The sequence below is a fragment of the Spodoptera frugiperda genome, chromosome 12, assembly GCF_023101765.2.
Source record: "Spodoptera frugiperda isolate SF20-4 chromosome 12, AGI-APGP_CSIRO_Sfru_2.0, whole genome shotgun sequence".
Taxonomy (NCBI): Eukaryota; Metazoa; Arthropoda; class Insecta; order Lepidoptera; family Noctuidae; genus Spodoptera; species Spodoptera frugiperda.
The window spans coordinates 9500699-9523118 of NC_064223.1; the positions used below are offsets into that span (position 1 = coordinate 9500699).

At 36.2% G+C, this 22420-nt stretch overlaps 3 protein-coding genes across 6 annotated transcripts in view; all 3 read right to left on the reverse strand.

Moving 5' to 3' along the window:
• Positions 1-1039: 1039 nt before the first annotated feature.
• On the reverse strand, positions 1040-2853 carry LOC118263040 (ribonuclease H1-like). Its single transcript, XM_035574797.2, has 2 exons — positions 2375-2853; positions 1040-2087 (listed from the first exon to the last, which is right to left on the reverse strand). The coding sequence occupies exons 1-2, from the start codon at positions 2640-2642 to the stop codon at positions 1900-1902; spliced, it is 456 nt and encodes a 151-aa protein (XP_035430690.2). The 5' UTR covers positions 2643-2853; the 3' UTR covers positions 1040-1899.
• Positions 2854-6523: 3670 nt separating this feature from the next.
• On the reverse strand, positions 6524-9214 carry LOC118262905 (ribonuclease H1-like). Its single transcript, XM_035574564.2, has 2 exons — positions 8329-9214; positions 6524-8069 (listed from the first exon to the last, which is right to left on the reverse strand). Exons 1-2 carry the CDS (start codon positions 9197-9199, stop codon positions 7879-7881), a joined length of 1062 nt encoding a protein of 353 aa, XP_035430457.2. The 5' UTR covers positions 9200-9214; the 3' UTR covers positions 6524-7878.
• Positions 9215-10142: 928 nt separating this feature from the next.
• Positions 10143-22420, reverse strand: part of LOC118262280 (serine/threonine-protein phosphatase 2A regulatory subunit B'' subunit delta) — a 151846-nt gene continuing 139568 nt past the window's right edge. For 2 of the 4 annotated variants that reach the window (XM_035573500.2, XM_050697810.1), the window contains exons 4-11: positions 20048-20225; positions 18100-18242; positions 17196-17296; positions 16100-16268; positions 15660-15786; positions 15011-15175; positions 14714-14796; positions 10143-13514 (exon numbers count right to left, since the gene is read on the reverse strand). In XM_035573500.2, the coding sequence (XP_035429393.2) occupies positions 12776-13514; positions 14714-14796; positions 15011-15175; positions 15660-15786; positions 16100-16268; positions 17196-17296; positions 18100-18242; positions 20048-20225 (1705 nt within the window). In that variant the 3' untranslated portion in view covers positions 10143-12775. Of the gene's footprint in view, positions 13515-14053; positions 14082-14485; positions 14609-14713; positions 14797-15010; positions 15176-15659; positions 15787-16099; positions 16269-17195; positions 17297-18099; positions 18243-20047; positions 20226-22420 lie in introns of all 4 variants that reach the window. The other 2 variants (XM_035573501.2, XM_050697809.1) reach the window with 2 other exon arrangements.

Consider the following 22420-nt stretch of genomic DNA (forward strand, 5'->3'; position numbering starts at 1 on the left):
CATGTCTTATATGAAGCCGATCCCACCAGTACTAACCTATGTGTACCAATGAATATGATTGGTGGAAGCCAAACGCATTCACGGCAACGTAGCATAGCACATCTCTGGTGGAACAGCACCCAAGTAAGTCCCTATGCAACCATAAAACTAATAAAAAAAGGTTATCTAATTGTGTAATAATGTATGCCTGTAGCTTACAATTCGAATTTCTAGGACAAACGAACGAGATAATAAACGCTGTGTCTGCATCAAACAAATGTATTGCAATACGTAGACAATAATAAAACGAGGTTTCGCGTTACATGTGATATGAGCTGTGTTTTTGTTTTTCATCGACTCAGCAGAAGTCATATCTAAACGACACTATTCATAAACTGGCATACAACGATGCAGCTTGCTAAATATTATGTTTGCATGATAAATCTCTGAGTCATGAACGCCAGTACTTTACGTACTTTCAAAGAAGTGGACAAAATAACAACTCTACTAAATCTAACGATCTTTTTTTAATTATATTTTTGACTACCCGGCCAGTTCCATATTAATAGCCATTTCATACGTTTTTGTACAGAGTACAGTGCGAGTACGACACATCTAGATTGTGTTCAAACGGGACCTTCGGTATCAGAATATTTTAATAAAGGGCCCAGCCACACAGATGGGTATTCCTAACCTATCGCTTAATAAGAATTTCGTTATTTTTTAGCAAGGATTTTGAGATTTTTATTTAGACTAGGATGAGATCGGTCCTAAACTATCGTATACACTGATTCTTATTCGTCAGAGCATCTATGTATTCGTCTAAGCTTGCAAAGAGGATCAGCCTCAGAAATCTGAATATAAAAAAAATATTACAATCCAGAAATCTAGTTATGTCATATTTTACACCAAACTCTTGTTTACTTTTAAAATGATAAGTACCCAACAAGAGGATTCTTAAGTGTTTTGGAGAACTTAAGTGGTTCTCAGAAAAGGAATATTTTGACTCAACTAAAGTATTGTAAGTGGGTTCATGTTGTTAAATTAAAATAAAACAATATTTAATAATAATGAAAAAAATGTATTTAAGTTTCTTATGCTAACATACCTAGTCATTATACTTAGAACTACAATATGAACTGCTTGACAAACACTTCTTAATAACAAAAATATATTGAAGCACATAAGTGCTTTTAAATGTTAAACATCAGATCCATTGCAATTTCTGACTTTCATAAAGAAATTGGTAGCTCTTACAAATACCAAAATAGGTAGTTTAAAAATAATAGGGGTTGGCTGATGTAAGCTAAACCCAGATGGCGCTAGTATAGCTGGTTCCTAAAAGTATAATAACAGTACCTATTCAGCGCCTAGCTTCACTGACAGACAGACTGACGGACAATTCAATTTGACGTTTCAAAAGTGCCTTATTTAGGATTAATTGAAATAAATGCTTTGACTTTTGACTTTGACTTTAACTGACAAATAATATAACAGAACTGATGAATAAAAAGAAAAAAAAATCCCTTGTAGCTTTCAACCTAATCTGGCAATATTTGTTATTAGTTTATATGACTATTATAAAAAATAAAGATGTCTTGAAAAAAAAAATTAAGAGTTAACACACACAAATAATATCAATGTTATGGGAACCAGCTATGCTAGCACCATTTTGAGTGTTCAACCCCATTGTTTAGGTACACAAGTCTTTTTAAATTACCACACAGTACCTACTCATAAATGATATCCCTCATAAATCAATCAAAGGGGGTTTACACAAAAGTAAATAATCAAAATAAACATCTTAAAACTAAGTAATAAAAGAAAAACAAACAATTCAAACAAATTAGATGAAAGACAAGACTTCAATCATGCTTCCTTACACAAAAAAAAAAAAAAACTGAAACCATAGTTTCAGCTTTAATAATACTTTTTGGCTCCAGCCTTAGCCAGCCTGTCTGCCATCTCATTACCATGGACTCCCTGGTGAGACGGCACATGCTTCCACTTGACGTCGAGGTTGCGCTGGGCGTGATCAAGTTGCCTGAAGTCGCTTTCATTCCTCACTGGCTCCCCAGATGCCTTTCTCCAGTTATTTTCTTTCCAAGCTGAAGCAAAAGAAAAACATTACATAAAAGTGTAAAGTATCGTCATTTAAAGGCTTGTTTCCGCCGACTGCTGGACAAAGTCCTCTAATATTACGTAGTAATTAATTATTAGGTAATTAAAAATAGCGAATACGTATTTAAGATTGTTATTGCATTACCTAAGAGAAGGTGTAATAAAAAGTTGTAAAACAAACACGGGCAATAGGTAGGTACCTAGGTACTTACAAAACTTGTTTTTTTTTGTATGAACCCATATCGGATACAATAGTTAAGTTATTTACACATACCTGGCATCCATTTAGTAGCGGAGTCGATCAGGAATTTCGAATCGGTGACAATCTCCAGTTTCTGGATGCCGTTTTCGCGGGCCTGCTGCATGGCTCGAGTGGCGGCTTGGATCTCGCCGGCGTTGTTTGTAGCTCGTCCACTGACCGGGGCACTCACGTTGAGAGGATGGTCAGGCCCCCAGTACACGCCATAGCCAGCCTGTGCTCCACTCATGCCGTTGGATGAACAGGCTCCATCAGTGTAAACTTTTCTATATCCGTCACTCATTTTCAGTTATTTGAGGTCTGTCTTCGATTTATTCAATTGAGCTCGATGCGTCCTCGGTTCTGGATAGCTAAGTGAGAAGTGTCGCTGTTTTGAATTTAGAATATTTGAAAAATAATAATCTCAAGTGGTCGCTTTGCTTTCAAAACAAAAACTGTGTATCCGTGATGGGAGACGGCGACGCGACCCGACCGGCTCAATGGTACTTCGTTCCTGGAATTCCTTACATGTGTGCGTACATTATGAAGTCCCTACATTCAAATTGTGCTTTGATTGGTTGTTTCTTGGCCTTGAACATAAAATCACGCCAATAGAATTTAAGATAATTATTTGTATGGTCAAATTACCCAATGAAAAGCTTTTTTTTAAGTTGACCCTCGACCCTGGACACACATGCATAACTACAACGTGTAGTCTTTCTTTGCAACGGTGGCCCATATAGTTTTAGGTACTTTTAGAACCGGTTTGTTTAAAAATCCAAACAAAGGTCCTATTATAGTCCGGTCAAGTTAGCATCAAAAATAGGGGTAAGGTTACATTAATTCGCACCTTCCTAAAAATTGGCATGGTTGTTGGGAACCCTATTATACACAATTTGTCAATTATCCACATCAATCCGGAGTGTGGAAAAAAAATTATTCAAGGTCAAATGTTGCAAAAATCGGTTTTTTGAGTTTTTCAGCTAAACGGTAAGTTTTATAATAAAAATAGGTGAGACAAAAATGATTCATCATGCAATTATCTATAAAAAAATCCTACACATTTTTTCCTAAGAATCACCATTTCGAAGATACAGCGATGCAAAATGTTGAAAAAGTTGTATTCTTCATAATATGAACACGGATCCGCGCCACCAGTGAGATAGTGTACATTTTATTTTTTCCAGGGGTAAAATCATCCAATGACTTCTCTCGCCAGGGCCAGACGAGAGGATGTGTCAGACTCTTACTGACTAATAACCACCCCGTTCCTACTCCTGCTTGTCGAGCCGGAGCCCCGGTAAACCCGCTAGATAGTCCGCAGCTCCGGATTAAGCATCAGCCCTACTGGGCCCCATCTGTGGTGGTCTGATGGCTCTTTGAGGCGCGCGCTGAACGCGACGCGCCGCACCACGGGTGAGGTAGTGTACATGGCGCGTTTTTTTTTACGTGGTTTCCCCGGTAGGCCTATTCCACGATCTATTGTGCTTCTGTTAAGTTAAAAAGCTATTACTTATATTAAATTGAAAATGGTACTATTGTAAATAACAAGAGCGGTGTAAGTAATGTGTAAATTAAGAAAATTATGCGTCTGATAGATACTCTTCTGTTCCATTAGAAGAGTGTCTATCAGACGAATAATTTTCAATCCAGACTGTCTTGCTCTTCTTCTTCTTTTTCTTCTTGCTGGGTACAAATAAATTGTTCAAAGAGCGATGCATCAGATGTCTCCCCGTCTATATCGTAAGAATCCTCTTCTACTGGCGATTCAACATTGGAGCACGATTGGCCTCGACAACTGATACATGCTAATGAACAAAACAAACCAACTTTTTTACAGCCGCATTTAGCATTACATCCCTTTTTACAATTGCAAAAAATTGAATTGAGGAGTTTTTCTGGTGCAGGAGGGAGTAAAGTCTGAACTGGTTCCAATATAAAGTTAACTTCCAACCCCAGTCTTCTGGGTTTAGTTTATTACCAAGCCATACTTGAACTTGATAATATACCCGAAATAGATGTTGATGAGCAGAAGCAGAGGTTGGAGGAAGACAAGCTAATTGTACTTGTTTCTTTTTATAATTATGTTTCTTTTTTTTCTTTTTGCCTTCACGATGATAAATCGCTCTTCTTTTTCATTTGTTGTTATTTTTTCGTAACTAGCTCGTTTTAAAATGTCATAATGATTATCAACAAAACATATTAATGTTGATGCTCCTGACTTTTCTGTTATAATAATTTTATCGCCATACTTCAACTTTAATCGTAACTTAATGGTTCTTTTATCTAACGAATTGTTGCAAATATTTTGTAATTCGTCCAATGAAAATAGACAATCATCACTATTTTCGATGTATGCAAATATTTCTTCCATTAAAAGATTCGTACTTTCAGATTGAGGACGACCGGCTTGACCCCCCGTAGTCGGTCTCAAGAAGGCATTATGACAGTCTTTATGATATTTAGCTTCGGCAGCAACTAAATCATGTTCGAACCCAATTCGAGTAATAACTGCCTTTGCTACATGATCAGAACGAGTCTGGGCTATATTCAGGATTGTTTCTTTGAATGAAGGCTTTGTTACATGAAAAATTTTACGCCGATACTTCAGTGCTTTTCTGTTCTCTAGCTCTTCATTCAATTCATTGCCACAAAATAAGCAACACTTTTTAAAACAAAAAAATGATTCACTTACGCGAGCTCTAGTACGACGTGGACTTATTTTTGATGTACTAGCTTGTTCGTCATCCTGTTTTCTTTTCAATGCAGCGATTGTACCCTTCCGAGTATAGTTTTTCCGACACTGCACATGAACTGTCACAGAAGTCTGACCTTTCAGGTATTCCGAGAATTCATCACCTCTTTCAATACTTGCATTAATTAATGTCTGTAGGCCACGATCAACAGTAACTGTTTCACTTTCGGTCAAATGTTTATTACAAATAAAGCACAACTCCGACATTTCTATTACAAACACAAAACTGCACAAATTGTTTGAAAATACAAGCGATAACTACGTGTTCTTACTACGAAGGAATGCTTGAGACTAATACTATTCTATCTAGCAAGGCCCTTCAAAAAGTGGATAATTGACAAATTGTGTATAATAGCAACCATGCCAATTTTTAGGAAGGTGCGAATTAATGTAAACCTTCAATGTCTATTTTGACCGGACTATTATAGATAAATTGTGGTACATATACATGCTGGTTTATGAATATCACAGAAGAAGTATGAGTGGAATATCGTAGGTACTTCCTTAAGTAGGTTGTACAGTAAAATGGGGTGAATAGGGTTCGAGAGGTGAATAGGGACAGAAGAGGGGTGAATAGACACTATGAAGAATTTCCCTATACCTATTCACCCCTCTTCTGTCCCTATTCACCCCATTTTACGGTACCTAATAGCCTCGTCCTTGATTTTAAGTTCACTATTGGAATAATAAACTTATTTGTCCATAACCTGTTATACGTTATCACAGATATATAAAAAAAACTTTTATTACCTACTGTTATTTATACACAACTTATAATAGGTAGAACGACTCCACGGTTGGCGTAGTGGCTCGGCTGTTGTTGCCCGTGTTGCGAGTTTGATTCCAGTGCGGGCTAACTCATAGGTGTATTTTAATGTGTTTGTTAAATTATGTTTGCTTTTGTAAACGTATTCACGATACAGGAAAATACCCTAATGTAGCAGGTTTGATATTGTCAAATGTAATGTATGCGCCATTGTTGGCGCATACCTAACATATGCCCCGTTGGCTGAATGCTTACAGGCGCGATTGCTGTACAAACTGTGCTGGTATCGGTTATTAGTAGTATTTTCAGTTAGGTATCGAAAATTCTCAGTACTAACATAATCACACTAATAAAGGTATCCATACCTGTGCGTACGGCGCGTCCCGTTTCGTGGGCGCCTCAAAGACCCACCACAGAATGGTACCCAGTAGGGCTGATGCCTGATTCGGAGTTGCGGACTACCTAGCGGGTTTACCGGGGCTCCGGCTCGAAAATCAAGAGTAGGAACGGGGTGGTTTTTAGTCAGTATGAGTCTGACACTCCCTCTCGCCTCGTCCTCGCGGGAGAGGTCATTGGATGACTTTCCCGCCTCAAAAAAATAAAGATAGGTATATATACCCTACATACATATAACTCTATCTTTAAAGAATAAAACGCGTTCTGATAAGAATAAATGCTTTATATTGTTACAAGTACTCTCCAAGAACAAGTTCACAGCCAAATATTTCTTCACAACACATAATAACAACAAGAGATATCCAGCTATTTCAATACATAGTCATATTACTACTTAATCATAAATAATACAAATCTGCAGGAAGGTAAAATGGTCACAAAAATACATTAGTCAACAACATTACCTACATTACTATAAGTCAGCTGCAATGAATACCTATTCTCAATCAATTTACATAAATTTTTGAAATTATTTCGACTGAACATTTCTCAAAAATCCAGATTCAACAAGAGATTTCAGATTAGTATCAGTAATTAATTTTGTCCAGTCAAGATCTTTGCTAAAGTATAGTTGGAAAGGGATGCACATAGATGAAAAGTATTTGCATCCCTTTTCACTACTATCAGAGAAAAAAAAAGAATCTTAAAAAGAGATCTTGACTTAAGTGTCATTCTATAATATGGGTCAAGTACCTGGTATAATACCTGCATAGTACCTTGCTCTATACAGTAAAAAAAGTTTAAAAATTGTGTTGACTAGTGTTACATAGGACATAATTATTTTTATTATCTAGACACAAGTACATCAAGTTACCCCAATCTTTCAAATCAGTTTAATACATTTTTAGCTTTATTACACATAACAGAAAGGTTCAAAACATATTGAATATATTGAAGTAGGTTGACCTGCTGGCATTCACTCAATGCAATATGGACTAACTAGTAATAGTTGATCAATTTATAGAATAGTTACAACAAGCTCATAGTACTAGTACATAAACAGACAACCTCATAATACTAGATAAATAGTTATGTACAGCCTTCTTCAATAACCTATCTATCTGTAGATTTACTTACAAGAGATTTTGTAACACATTTTGTATGGAGCTCTACACTAATACATATAGGGTGCCTGGTTATTAGTGAACGATATTTAAACATGTTATTGTACTCATGATTACAAACCTCTTTCCCTAAGAAACTATTTTCGTATACTCATTGGTTTTATTCTTATCACAATAATATGGTTTCGCGTGATCAGCTGTTGGCAACGAGGCGCCCGCGCCCATGCTATCGAAAGACTAGTAACTAGGTAGGTATTTTGGATCTTTATTTATTTTACTTTACTTTGTTAATGTGATAAAAATAAAAATTATACAAAAAAAAGATATGGGAATATTATATGTAATCATGAGTACAAACACGTCATGTTAATAAATATACTTGATTTATTTCCAGTCACCCTAGTATATCCCCAGTATAGTCTCTAGTAAGCAAATCTACAGGTTATTAACACTGGCCATATATTGAAACAGATCTCCTATCTAAACAATTCTATGCTAATCATTTATTATACATGGCAGCACCAGCCTTGGCCAGTTCGTCAGCCATTTCATTGCCGTGTATTCCCCGATGTGCCTCCACATAGTTCCATTTGATTTGCAGTTTGTGTTGCACACTATCCAAGTCTTTGAAATCTTTCTCATTCTTCACTGGCTCTCCCGATGCAAGCTTCCAGCCTTTACGCTTCCACCCTGGAAAGGAAAATGTAAAAAGAATTATTAAATGATTGAATATCTGTAATAATGAGGAATTTTAGTTATATCTTGTTACATTTGAATTTGAAATATGGCCTCAATTTATTTAATACAATCTAATCTTATAAAATGCACTTATTACTTATCAGATTATTAATGAGTGCCACATTTAAATTATCATTATGCATATGGTAAAGTAGTATAATAAGGTTTTAAAGATATAATAGGTAATTTTAAATAATAAAACTCTAATTACCAGGCATCCATTTAGTAACAGAATTGATGACAAACTTGGAGTCTGTGTTTATTGCCAACTTCTGTATTCCATTCTGGAGGGCAAGTTTGATAGCTTTAGTAGAAGCTTGGATCTCTCCGCAGTTGTTGGTGGCGCGGCCTGATACTGGCTCACTCACGTTTAGAGGGTGGCCATCTCCCCAGAAGACCCCGAGGCCAGCTCGGGCTCCACTCCTACCATTGGCAGAACAGGCCCCATCTGTGTACACCTGCACATACCCTTCACTGTCAATATCAAATTCGTCACCACCGCTAGTCTTACGTCTCTTATTTTGAGGAGGCTCTATGAGAATAGTTTTCTTAGTTCCTTTCTTATATATTTTATCTACACCTTTCTCAAATGTTTTCAGTCTTTTCTCTATGTCATCCATTTGTTTCGTTATTATTGTGTTCAAGTCGTCTGAATCATCTGAGTAGTCACTGTCGTTTTCCCTCGCGTAGCCCTCACTAACTTCTGATTTCCTTTTGAGTTCTTTCGCCACATTGTTACTTTGTACTGTGCTACTACTAGATGTTGACTTTTTAAGGTTATTTGATGTACTTGAAAATGATTTTGAGTGGTCGCTAGGCTTTTTCGATTTACTGTTATTGCTAGATCCACCATTTGCTGTGATAAAATCTTGAGCACTCACAACTGAATCGAATTTCTTGTACCTGGCACCTGGAAATCCTTTCACTTGAGCTTCACAATCAGGCCAAGTCATAAATATACCTGTTGTTCGGCCTTTGGCCACTGCATAAAACGGCATTTTCAAAATTCTGAGAGGCGCACTGTTTAATATTAATCTACTTTTCAAAAGAACGTTCAACCGTACTACCCCCAACGGTGACATTGGATTGTTTTGATCATTTAACTGACAGTGACAGTGACGTTTATGTTAGGGATGTGCTTCGATAATTTATAATTAGTCGAAAATCAGTTATCAATACACATTTCCAATAATTACAATAGAATGAAATCTTACATCTTCGAAACTTTTACTGCGTGAATTAACCAAATGTATACGGGACTGTTGAGTTTGATTTCCAGAAGAATTATTGGGGATTTTTAAATTTTGAAAAAAGTTTAAAATGAATTGCAGTGAGGCTGGAATTATGCCTAGTGTACAATAAAGCGATAAAAGAATTATCTCCTATTATGTGGGATTCACTAATAACATACTTACTTAGTTAACTGGTGAAAAGTAGCTATTCTAATTATACTGAACAAGTTTAGTGTGCACTTGATGTATTAAGTGACTTACTGGTTTTTTTCGAAATTTAAAGTAATATGTTACTTACAAGACTCTCGACCTTATGGAATCATGTATTCCAAGCTTGTACCCACGTGAGGGGTTTTATAGTCTCGGCAAGAGTCTGAGAGTCTCCTTCGTCTTGCCCGACGATAATAGTGGGGATAATAGTGGACAATGATGTGCATATCAGGCACTTATTGCACATCAGGCTTGTGTAACTTTATTTTTTTTATATGTACTTTGATTCATCATCAAGTTGTGTATAGATTGGTTAGATAGGATTTTGGGGGCGGGGGGAGAAATCATTCAATGACTTCTCTCGCCTTGGACGACGCGAGAGGAAGTGTCAGACTCTTACTGACTAAAACCACCCCGTTCCTACACCTGCTTTTCAAGTCGGAGCCCCGGTAAACCCGCCAGGTAGTCCGCAGCTCCGGATCAAGCATCAGCCCTAATAGGTGGTTAGATTGGAATACGGCCTGACCTTGGCTGGTGATTGCTTCATTGAGAGAAGGTTAAAGGATAAAAAATAAAATTCTTCTTTAAATACAGTAATGTACTTTATTAGGAGACTTAACAATAGGTCTGTCATCGTTTATTTAATGTTAACACACCATTTCTTTGTCACCACTAATGTCGGTAAAAAATCTTATATTTAAACAATGATTCATTATGATTAATCTCGCGGCGCTAAGTTATTAAACTAATTTGTTAATGACAGTCTACAACTGTGCATTTATATTGAAAAATAAAAATTAAATACATATACATATTACATAGTCACTAATAACAATTTTGTCTAAAAATTTTAATAAGAAAACTAATATATTTTAGACCGGCACAGATACATACGTACGAGAACAAAATATCGTACCTACCTATATTTAAATTAAGGAAATACTTAACTTATTTGTAGGGTTACAATTTTGTAGCTACTTAATTCATTAGAAATGTATAATAATAATAATTAATTATTAGGCTTTTTTTAGGAACGTGTCTAATTTTCCACGCGTACCAAATGCGTTCATAATTGATAATTAGGTATATACATATACAGGTTTAAAACATCTTTTCAAATGCAAATAATTAAATGAAATCATGTTATATACGATAATGAAGTTTATGAGATTGAAAAGTTTGATGATATTTGACTACAAAATGGCACTATTACGAAAAATGGCTGAGACTGATCAGATACATATAGGTAATACTCGTATTTGCATTGAGATAAAGAGTTAATCCGATTTATGATTAAAACAAAACTACTCAACTCGCAAGTATAACAACTACAAAAGAACAATACGACAGTCATTACCGAAACTATTAATTACCTTAAAAAATCGGTAACTTAATTATAAGAACTACACTACCTAATAAACTAAAGTGTTTCAACTTTAAAAACAGCTAAGCTCAAAACTGTTAGGTATTTAAAACATACCCCAATAAAAATTATCCTAATTAACAGTACACAACATATTAATAAAATTTGTTAAAAATGTGAACAATCGTTTTGGTTAATACTTGGTAAAATTAGTTCCACTGAGGATTGTAAATAGATGTGGTTTTAGTTCATGAAAATGACTAGTCTTAACTTTAAATGAAATTGTAGCATAGGTAGGTACGGGTGAATCCGGTGCTAGTTATCATCATGTGAATATTATTCGTGACAAAAACCTTATAAATGAGGCACAATGTTTTACATGTACAACAGAGTCATACATCAAGTTTTTGAAACTACACACTTGAAAACAATTGGATTTAAAATCGTAACTAACATTACATTATGAAAAAATTCTCATATTTAACTTAGTAATACCCTATCGAACATTTCATTAAATAATAACTGAAATATAAAATCCATGATTAATAAAACTCAGTACTTTATTTAGGTGATTATAAAATCTAACAACCGATTCTTTGGTTGTGACAAACTTGTTGATTTGAAGACGTGTTTGTAAACAAATTATGTCGAAGTGGTAGACCGTCAGTTGGCTTCTTACAGCACCTGTAGACTAGAGCATAACGTAATCTACCTAGCATTACCTAGAAAGCTTATTATAATACAGCTGCCTTCACTATTACTTCCCTACATATTATGTCGACACAAACTCCTCCTTTTTACGAACATCCATACATCGTACCACCCACTACCGTACCCAAATTATTAATTTACAATTAATTAAAATATAAATTCAACTTTATTTTCGAATTTGATCGAATAAAACAATTGTTCCAAACGAGACCCACAAGGAGGGTAGTAACGTCTCTAGTACAAGTGTTGCCAACATTTAGATTAAATTAATTAATATAGTACATCACTAGCGTCAACAGTGACGACTTCGAGCCAACAACAATGTAACGTTGTACACAACACACACACACACACACACCACGTCATATGAAATACTTCGAAAAAAGAAGGTAGATGCAGGATAGGAGTCAACCTCTTATCAAAAATATTTCTATCTACTACATTTCTCTAAATTAATCTGTGCGTGTTTTTATACTGATCTTTTTCACGATAAATAAATAAATAAAGCTTTATGGACGACCAATTTCAAATGACAGTGATTTTATTATTACTTTTAGTTTCATGATTATTATATTTATTCAATTATTACGACCTGGATGGAGGAATGATATGATTTTGTAATTAATTTTAGGCGACAAATACAATTAAAAGTTAAATAATACATAATTATAATTATAGATTCAAAATTAAAACACATCAACGCCTGCGCAAACAAAAATATCATTGTTTGATATGGTTAATTTGAGACATAAAATTAAAACAATACATACATAAATACTAGACTATTCAAATGCTGACACTAGTCTATGCGATACTACACAAGGTTCCGTCAAAGAACAGTTTCTTTAGTTCGGGATAATGCACTTTAGTTCTCTAACCACACTAATCGACTAACGTCTGAACGCGGCATCGTCTAACTCGCTACACTGACACAAGGCACGTATCAACCACTAGGATACGCTGAAAAAATATTTCTCTGTTTCAATTAACGGCAGACAATATTACAACTATTCTAATTTGATATCAGGTAAGGTAGGTAATCTAACGTCTCACGAATTGCACGTTCATCGTGTAATCTTTGGTGTTCACTGAAATAAACCGTTTCATTATTGCATATGGCAACATCACTGGGTTAGCGATTCCTAAATGGAACATTCGTCGCTGTCGCGCGCGTAGTCCTCGTCCTCCTCGTCCTGGCGGGCAGATTTCTTCTTCACTTTGCTGGAGACCACTCCAGTATTCACTTTACTAAACAGACTGCTGCGGTTCAGCCTGGAGATCTCCTTCTGTGGGCTGAGACGCTCCGCGACCGCTCGCTCGTAGTTGTCTGAGATTTTATTCACGCCATTCACGGGACTCGTGACAGGTGATTTGGGTTTCACTGGAGACGTGACAGTCTTTTTGGGGTCAACAGATTTGTCGAAGAGGGCACCACTGGTGGCCGCCGTATACGAAGGAGGGTCTTTGGTGCGCGCACCACTGGAGCCCACGAGCTGCGAGTACAGGAAGCTGTTGTTGCCGAAGCCAGCGTACCGATTGTCCATTTTACCATTGACCATCATGAGGCTGACTGGCTTTTCGGGAGGGACAGGCTTCTCGGGGAGCTTTTTGTCGGTGATGCCATTTTTAGAGGGCGGGGCGGTGTTGTTAGCCCAGCGGTCACTGCCGATGGAGTAGATGGAGCTGAGGTTGACATATCCAGCGCCGGACGCGGGCGCGGGTGCGGGGGCGGCGCCCTGCGCGGCTAGAGGGCGCGGGTGGCGCGCCGCCCCGCACTCGCTAAGCGTGGACTCCTCGACGCTCGAGTCTTCAATGACCTCCGTGTTGGTGATGTCGTCTAGGTTTGGCGATAAACAGTCCTCGTCCGTCTCATCGTATGAGCTGGAATATTAAATGATATGTTAGTAATGCGCTGTAACTCTGGGACAATCGTTCGATGTCATATCATAAATATTATATGTACTGAATGCAAGTGTACAAGTTCATCTTTGTTAGTTTCGCTCCATGCGCAGAGTCTCGGTATTATTGACAAACAAAAGCTCAAAATGTTCAGTTGTGTACGGAGTGGGGAGGGTTTACATATTTACAGGAACATAATATGTATTTCATCAGTAAGGCAGACAAAGACTTTCAAGCAAAATCAACAGCAATGAATTCTGGGAGAGGACGTTTAGAAGATCATTTCGATACTTTGGTAGTTTAATGTGATTACGTTTCAGTGCAAATTCATTCTTGTAAGCGACAAATCGTAAATGAGCAAAATGCAAATGGAGGGCACAAGAATACGGCCGCACGTCAAGCTGAACTGTGAGGCAGCGCCACGGCCCGAGGCCCGCGTCCAGCATGTAACATGGCCAGGCCCAGTGCAACCAGACAAAGTATCACAATACATACACTGCAAGTCACCAACACACTCTTACCCTAGCATAGCCAGATCTGTCTTCCTCCCTGATGAAAGAAATTAAAATATATCATGAACGAAAAGAAAATAATATACGACTGGGTACATATATACATACGATATACATATAACATAGATATATTAAATAAATAATAACAGAAATGAAAAAAATAGGAACTAAACATGAGTCTAATAACTTGTGATGTGTGTTAAGATGATGTAACAGGTAGGAAATGGTTCCTTGAATTAATTACTGTCTAGGTGATATTATCGTTTGCATTCAGAACATATCGCACAAGTACTGAGTCAGTATATCGTGAGGAGTCGAGGTAAGTAACGAGGGTTGTGCGGGTCCTAGGCAGTGATCGTGCCGCACAATGCTCCACAATGCTGTGTCTAGTATGAACTAGTGCGAAGTCGGGCAACATGGCTAGTCTATAGTCTACTTTACCACCGAGTCACATATATTTATTTGTATAATCTGAATCCGTTCAGTCCGTTAGCTCTGCATAAGTCTAAGAATCGATTCATACACTTCTTTTTCTCTGATTCTTTCATTATCCTATATAACTGCCTGTTTATGGTAAGAAACAAACATTATTATTGCACGTGTTTCATTAAGTCATAGTATAGTATATAAATATATGCGGTGACGCGGGTGGCATGGTGGTGGACTTACATTTGGTCTTGTGCGTCACTGCCGCCCTCCTCTGCGACCAACAGCTCGTACTCTTCCGCCGCAAATCTGTCCCATTCTGACATCTGCAAAGACAATAATGTATTATAGTATTAACAAAAGGAATATAGGATCATGATAATAAGTACAACAAAAGTTACATTTAATTTCCTTGTTCATACTTTTTTCTTTTCTCAAACCTAAAGCTATTATTTTTATGTTGGTAACATTTAACGATGAATGTTGCTAGTGTTACAAAATAATCGACTAAATGTAAATAGTTGTATTCGTTTAGCTCACCTCACAATCGGAGTCTCGCTGCGTGGCGAACGGATCACGTTGTTCGTGGTCCAAGTATTTCTCGAGGTTGAAGAAGGTGTCGAAGAATATTGGCGTCAGCTTGCATCGCTTGAGGTCCGACAGGGTCACCTTGCCTTCTTCTGCAGGGTGCACCATGTCCAGCATCTGAGGAATTTATTTATTTATAAGAATATAAGAATTATTTTTGCATTTTTACTCTGCATTTTTCACTTATAAACATAATTGTGTACATCTACTTATTCTCGTAATTTATTGGTTAACTAATAAGATGTTAACCTTGAGGGTGTCTTAGTAAAATAGTGTTTAAAGTTTCAACATATTGGGCGTAGTTAGTCGATTAGCAAATAAAAATAATATCATCTAAGGGAGATATGAAAAGAAAAGATTTTAAAGATTAACTGTCGTACTCATTATTTAACGATAAGGTACTTAAACGGTTTCTTAGTCACGATTTTGTGTCGAAATCAATGGCTTAGACTGGGTTAACACATTGAACGCCGTGGTGGTCACGGGTGACCGACGTTAGCGGAGGATTTGCCTTTAACAGTTTTCTATTGGCAGTCAAAAATTTAAGTACCTAACCATTAAATGGTTCTGATTAGGTGCGGCGGTAAGCTCTGTGTCTCACCTGACACAAGCAGTCGTTGAAGGGCAGGGTCTCGATGCCAATGGCCTCCATCCTCTGCATCTGCTCCTCGTAGAAGTACTCCAGCTCGTACATCGAGATGTACCCGTCGCCGTCCACGTCCATACATCTGGAAATTAAGAAAACTTACATTATTATCTCTATATATAAAGATAAATTACTTACTGTTCGTTAGTCTCGCTAAAACTCGAGAACGGGTGGACCGATTCAGCTAATTATATGTATATAGTCTTGAAGTATTTATGAAAGTCCATTGACAGATTAAAAGGTAATAATATATAACAAAAAAAGTATGTTTGAGGCGGAACGAAGTTTGTCAGCTAGTATTTAAAAAATAATTAAAATATTACATAATAAAGGAAATAAAGATTTTGTTGATACTTTCAGATTTCTTCTTTATAAGTTACGTGCAAAGAACATACCTGAACCAATACTCGATTGCCGTGGGATGTGTCTTGTCCTCCTCAGCCAAGAGGAACCAGACGAACTCTGTGTATGACATGCGAGGCTCCCCGTCCGGAGTCAGGCGGTTCTGGTTGCCTCGAGTCACGCACCCTGATAGCACCCGCTCGATCATACGGCTTGATAGCGCTGGAAGGTGAAACATTAAAAATGGAAATGAGAAAATTGAAAATAAAAAGTAATAAAGTACGAAGACAAAAAGACGGCGTATCAATCTGAATTATTCTCTACCTGATCAATTTTGAGTGTTAAAATTTATTGATGATCAGATTTTAGGTCTGATTATACCTACCGATATCAAAAAAATCTAAGGAATAAGCACAGAATCCGCGGTTGTGACTGGTCTATAGGGGGACATTGCACATACTCGTATCGTTTTTTGTACTACATGAATAATACATGAAATAAAGTAAAGTAAGGAATAAGTAAAGTAGACCTTTCCAAAGTTACGGAAGTCACATCGTAAATCATTGGGCTCTTGAATTTTATTTATTTGCATCTAAACAAATTGTTACTTTGTTAGAATGTAATAAAAAAGGAAGCTAAGCCATAACTCTGTCAAAAGTTTGGCGAACAAATAAAAGTTTTAATGTAACGTGACAAGAAGTTTGTCACTTTGGAAAATAATGTCGATAAGTTACTGCGGAAGCAATGATTCGGGGGAACTTTAGACTCTTTGTTTTGATAGTGAGGGGTGAATTTGTAATGTTGTCTGTTGTTTAGAAGCCGATAAACGAGCAGACGGATCACCTGATGGTAAGCAATCGCCGCCGCCCATGGATATCCAAAACACAAGAGGCGTTACAAGTGCGTTGCCGGCCTTTTGGGGGTTAGGAATTTAAGGGTGTACACAGTGTAAGGGTGTACAAAGTGGGTGTACACAGTGGCATTACATGCCATAATGTGCACCTCTGTCTACCTTCGGGGATTAAAGGCGTGACGATATGTTGTTGTTGGAATTTAAGGGTTGTTGGGGAATCGGGGATTGAGAAGGGGTAATTGGGCCTCCGATAACCTCACTCACACAACGAAACACAAAAATAAAATTAGTCTTACCATGGTCATTATGCCTCGCGAGATCGTGCTTGTCTATGAATAAGTCGTGGTCTCTGTCTAGCTCCCAGAATTTACAATAGATCACGTAGAAATGCTCGTAACTGAAATATAAAGAAATACATTCATTGTAATACTTGTTCTATATGTCTGAAAACTGAAAGACAGATACTGAAGTATGTATGAATACCAATTTTGTGTATCGTCTGTCATGCGATACAGATGCCTAAGTAAACTTTGTATATCTTTTAACGTTTTAATACCAAGTGTTTCGTTTAAAATTATAAAGAGGTACGATAAATACATATTACCTACATTTTAGAATTGGTTCGAAAGTTTTAAAATTGCAATAATTTTCATCATTTAAATAACTTTTTTTTTGTACATAATAGTGTTATAAGTCCCACGTGAATAGAATTTAGCTTGAATTCTTGGATGAATCTATTAATGTAATTCTGATTACACAATCGATTTGCGGTGTAGACATTGTAATAGGTGCTTTCAGCTCTGAGTAACTGGGTACCATTTATTTTGAATAGGAAAGTAAACATAGCTTTAAAACTGATGTACCTAAGAATAATTGGTGTTTAAACACACTATGCCGAGGATACGCGACCGAAGGTCAGCATGATTACGCCTGCAATGCTATTTGAATTACTGGCGACACATTATGCCGAAATTACGTTGCGTTATAGCGTGCAGCCGAACTTCGGTCGGGCGTAAGTTCAGCGGCAATTCGGTGGCAACGTATTCTGTAGAACTGTATTGCGCCATTGAATTTCTGCCGCGTAAGTTCGGCACTTATGGTGTGTCATATCAGCCGAATACATTGGAACGTAAAATCAGCCGCGGAACTTCGGTCGCGTACGTTCGGCATAGTGTGTTTGGACACTTGGAAAGGTCTTACCTAAAATATTGTGTGACTTGATTAATATCTTCTTCGTCTTCTAACAGCTGTATAACTTGAAGTAGATTCGATCTTCTCAGCTCGGGGATCGATATTCTGCCCGACCAAGTTCGATTCACGCAGTAAAATATCCTAGCGATCACCTGGAATTAAGAAAAAATGTCTAATAAAGTCGACATGTCTTAGTATTGATAAAATAATTGAAGCTTTTAATAAATGACTTAAATTGTAGTAATTGTTTTAGCCAATAATTAAGAGTTTCCATGAGATATCCTCTTTACCGTCTCGTTATTAGGAAAGGGATGGGTACCAATCAATTCCTATCCCATCCTATCTATAAAGGAATGGGTACGTTCCCAGTCGCACTGGTGTGCGGGAATAGAAAGTCAAAGCTATTTGATATTTATCTTAAGATATTATATGACCGGCAAATTTTCGCTAACAACCCTAAACTTAGTCATACAGTACAAAATAGCGTTCATAAATTATACTAAGCCCTATTCAACGACATTTACTAGGAACGAGAACAATTTTCGCGGTAGGCCAAAAGGCACTTAATTAAATAATTTGAATTGTTAAAACAAGAGGCACTTCGTCCAATCGCGTGCCTCTAATGGCTTTGTTCTTACGCAACAATAACAGTCGAAAAGTAGTGAAAGTAATCGATTGTGAAGTGCTCAGTAATAACACTAAAATTGGGCAAAACTATGGAGTATACAGATAAAGGAGTATGCTTACGAGCTAGCTTCACTGACAGACAGACTGACGGACAATTCAATTTGACATTTTAAAAGTCCCTAATTTAGGAATAATTTTATTGAAATAAATGTTACTCGACACTGGCAGAATAGTCGACAACTTTGTATTGGAGACTCGGTAGCCATTAAGAAATAAAAAAAAAATATGTTTTGACTTTGTCTTGACTAAGTTAACAAATGCCAATTTGAATCTTGGTTGGAACGTGCAAATGTGGAGTAACCTTAAAAAGAAAAAAAAAAAGGTTTTAAAATGTACATTTGGTAACCATTTAGGTACATCTATTTGTATAGCTCTTACGGAGAAAGTTAAGAAAAAAAAAATACTTGAATAAGAAAAAAAAAAGGATTTAAAATGCACATTTGGTAACCATTTACATCTATTTGGATAGCTCTTAAGTGTCTTAAACAGGCACTTTTTTGTTTCTTTCTCTTAAAAGATAGAAGTAAGTAACTCCTTAGCTCCATACTCAATGGGTAAAACAAATATTTTTCAACTGAAAGTGAAAGGTCGGTATAAAAGTAAAACCGAAATATTTCGTCCGAGTTTCCGTAATGCGCCTATCTTTTAGTATGCAGCGGGAAATTTCCCTAAGGACTGAGTTACCGTCGCGTCATGTGCCCACTTCAATATGTTATAAGTCGTTTCCGGGTATTCTTTCGATTTTTCAAATACAAATTGGTGGTTAAAAGAAGTCATTAAACATTTTTTCATACTTTGAAAATGAGTTTTTTAAAGCTGAAGCTACGAAAATCCTCTGACGAAAAATTAAAGACTAATAAGTCTTTAAACGTAATACGTCGCTTCGGTAGACTTCCAAAACAACTGAATATTAAATTGAATTGATCATACATAGGTGTAGATTTGATTTTATTAAAACTGAATGAAAACACGTTAAAAATATAAAAGCCAATTCAAAAGTTTACGTTTAGGGTAAACTTTTACGTAGTTTAAGGTGCGATAGCGCTTCTTTCGACCAGAATCGAACATTTAAAACTATATATATAAAAATCGATCCAAAACTCGAGAACGGCTAGACCGATTTGGTAAATTTTGGTTTTGAATTATTTCTGGAAGCCCAGAGATGGTTTAAAAGGTGAGTAAAATGTTTGAGGCGGTACGAAGTTTGCCGGGCCAGCTAGTTTGCAAATAAAAAACACAACTATCATTTTCTATTCTAGAAATTACTTACAGTATGCACGTATCGTGAGTGGAACTCGGTGGCCTCCTTGAGGAAGGAGAGGCCGGGGTGTGTGTCGACGACATCCTGCACGAGAGGCACGAAGTCTTCAGGAGCTAATGTGTTGCTCTTCCCTCGCGTCAGGATGTACACGAAGCGAGACGCCATGTCGTGGCACTGTGACGTCATTCTGGAAACGAGATTTTTTTTCATTTAGATGATATCATAATTGTCTAGTTTTCTAGGTCAAAAGTAGATTATTTCAAAGTCAAATCATTTATTCCTATTAAACCATAATTATATTTAGGTACTTTTGAAATTGTCTATAAATAAAGAAATAAACAATAGTCTGTCAGTGAGTCCGTCAGTGAAGCTAGGTGCTCGTTCCTAAGCATAGCTTTGAATGGAGAAGAACGAGCAAGAATCTATTCGTTACTCATTTAAAAAATATATGTTTACAACTTAACTTTTCAATACAATAGAATATTCCAAAATAATCGTACTTTCATGAATGAAAGTTAATTTTTAAATTTTTTTTGCTATTTTTTTCGTAATAAGTATGCAACTTGACGCAAAAAAATTATGACGTCATAATTTCCAATCTCCTACAAATTCATTGAAAGGTATCGTTTTTGACATTTCTATAAAAGTACCAATTGAATTTGACTAGTTCGAAACAGCCGTATTGATGTTAAAGGAATGATTTTTTATTTTAGAAAACATAAGCAAAACATAAGCATAACTTTTCATTTGAGAGAGATACTGAATAAAAACGCTAGAAAAAATAAACATTGATCTTTATAATAAAGTGTCTGTAGATTTATAATCCAACGATCAAAGTGAATCCATCAATCAAGCTAGCTCTAAAATAATCGACATTTTGTTCAAAGTCAAATAAATCCAATTTAGTTTCGTTGTTCAGATATTTCAATGAAACTCTCCTTCTATCAATAGACAACAACTGGGTCATGTCAGAAATGGAGACTATTCTTTAATTAAACTCTTGTTATTTACGTTTCTAACGAACTTTTATCTATTCCAGATGGGTGCATCGATCAACAATGCTCGCTTGGAGTTGTATGCCACTGAGCATTTGGGGCAGTACAAAATGACAGCAGTTATCGCGAGCGAAGCCATGCGGCAAACATAGCTACTCCTGTAAACTGTCAACTTTCAACTTGAGCGTAAACATGAACATGTTTATTGTCTAGCCCTTAAGTGCATTTTGTTACTTTTTTCAAAAGTTTAAAAAGAAGGGACGGTATTTTGTTGTTTTTATGCCAAATTAAAATTGTTTTGATATTTATCTGATACTGTTTTCTTCTAGCTCTTAGCTTAATATGAATTGTACTGTTTAATGTTTATTTTACAGATGTAGGTTACAGATAGATATTTGTCATATTTGTTTTCTTTTTAGTTCTTATTTTTGTTTGGAGAAGAATAGTTTTGTATAAGAAATGAAGAAAGATTTTAATTTGTTTAAAATTCTTATAAAAAACTAATCTATACTGATGTAGGCTCACTAAGAAAACTGAGCAATTATGTAATTTCAGGGGAAAACTTATTTTTTCTAAGCTTTCTTTCTTTTGGCAAGGGTGACGCCTCTAATAATTAATAGGCACTAGTAGAAGTAACAATTATGGCCGCCAGGCTCTTTAAATGCCGTAAAGTGTTTCAACCTGAGGAATTCGTGAGCGTTTATTAATTTTCTTTACGATATAATTATTACAGAACTTATATAACTTACATAATATTTAACCTTGACTGTTATCGTTCTATTTGAATGTTTCAGATTACTTATTACGTGCCATATTTTCGTGTTGTTTTTTTTTTATGTTGGTAGTTAGCGAGTTCGGAATTTTATGTGAATTTTGTAGACATATCTTTTAGTAAAAAGTTCTGGCTGGGAATTTTTCTGGCTTTGTTATTTTCGGTATGACGTTATTGACATGTCATTTGTTTTTTTTGTGTTGTTCTAATGCGGTAAAAATTTAGATTGAGAAAGAGAACATGATATATTTCTGGCCTTGTCATTTTTGGTCTAACGTCATTGTCATTCTTTTTTGTCATTTGTTTTTATTTTGTACTAGTTGAAGCTCAATAATGATATATTTGTTCCATATTGGAATTTGCAGAGCAGTTTGTGTGGGAAAAGAATACAGTGTATTTTTGGATAAAAATGAATTGCAATTTCTTTTTAATTCACTCTTAATACTATTGAAGAATTTAATCTTACTGAAGTTTCATAAATATTTCAAGATCGAAAGTAAATTCAGTCGTTTTCGAATAAACATTGCAAACGCAAGACTAACTACATATTGGTAGATAACTAATTTTTATTTACATTTACAGTTAGTGAATGATTTCAAGTTTTGTAAGTTCGTC

Bases quoted from the DNA above. Each gene is read 5' to 3' on its own strand.
- LOC118263040 (XM_035574797.2), bottom strand. From the start codon at position 2,642: ATGAGTGACGGATATAGAAAAGTTTACACTGATGGAGCCTGTTCATCC. The intron at 2,088-2,374 runs GTATGTGTAAAT...CTTTTGCTTCAG, and splicing joins CGCTACTAAATGGATGCCAG to CTTGGAAAGAAAATAACTGG.
- LOC118262905 (XM_035574564.2), bottom strand. From the start codon at position 9,199: ATGTCACCGTTGGGGGTAGTACGGTTGAACGTTCTTTTGAAAAGTAGA. The intron at 8,070-8,328 runs GTAATTAGAGTT...TTTCCTTTCCAG, and splicing joins TGTTACTAAATGGATGCCTG to GGTGGAAGCGTAAAGGCTGG.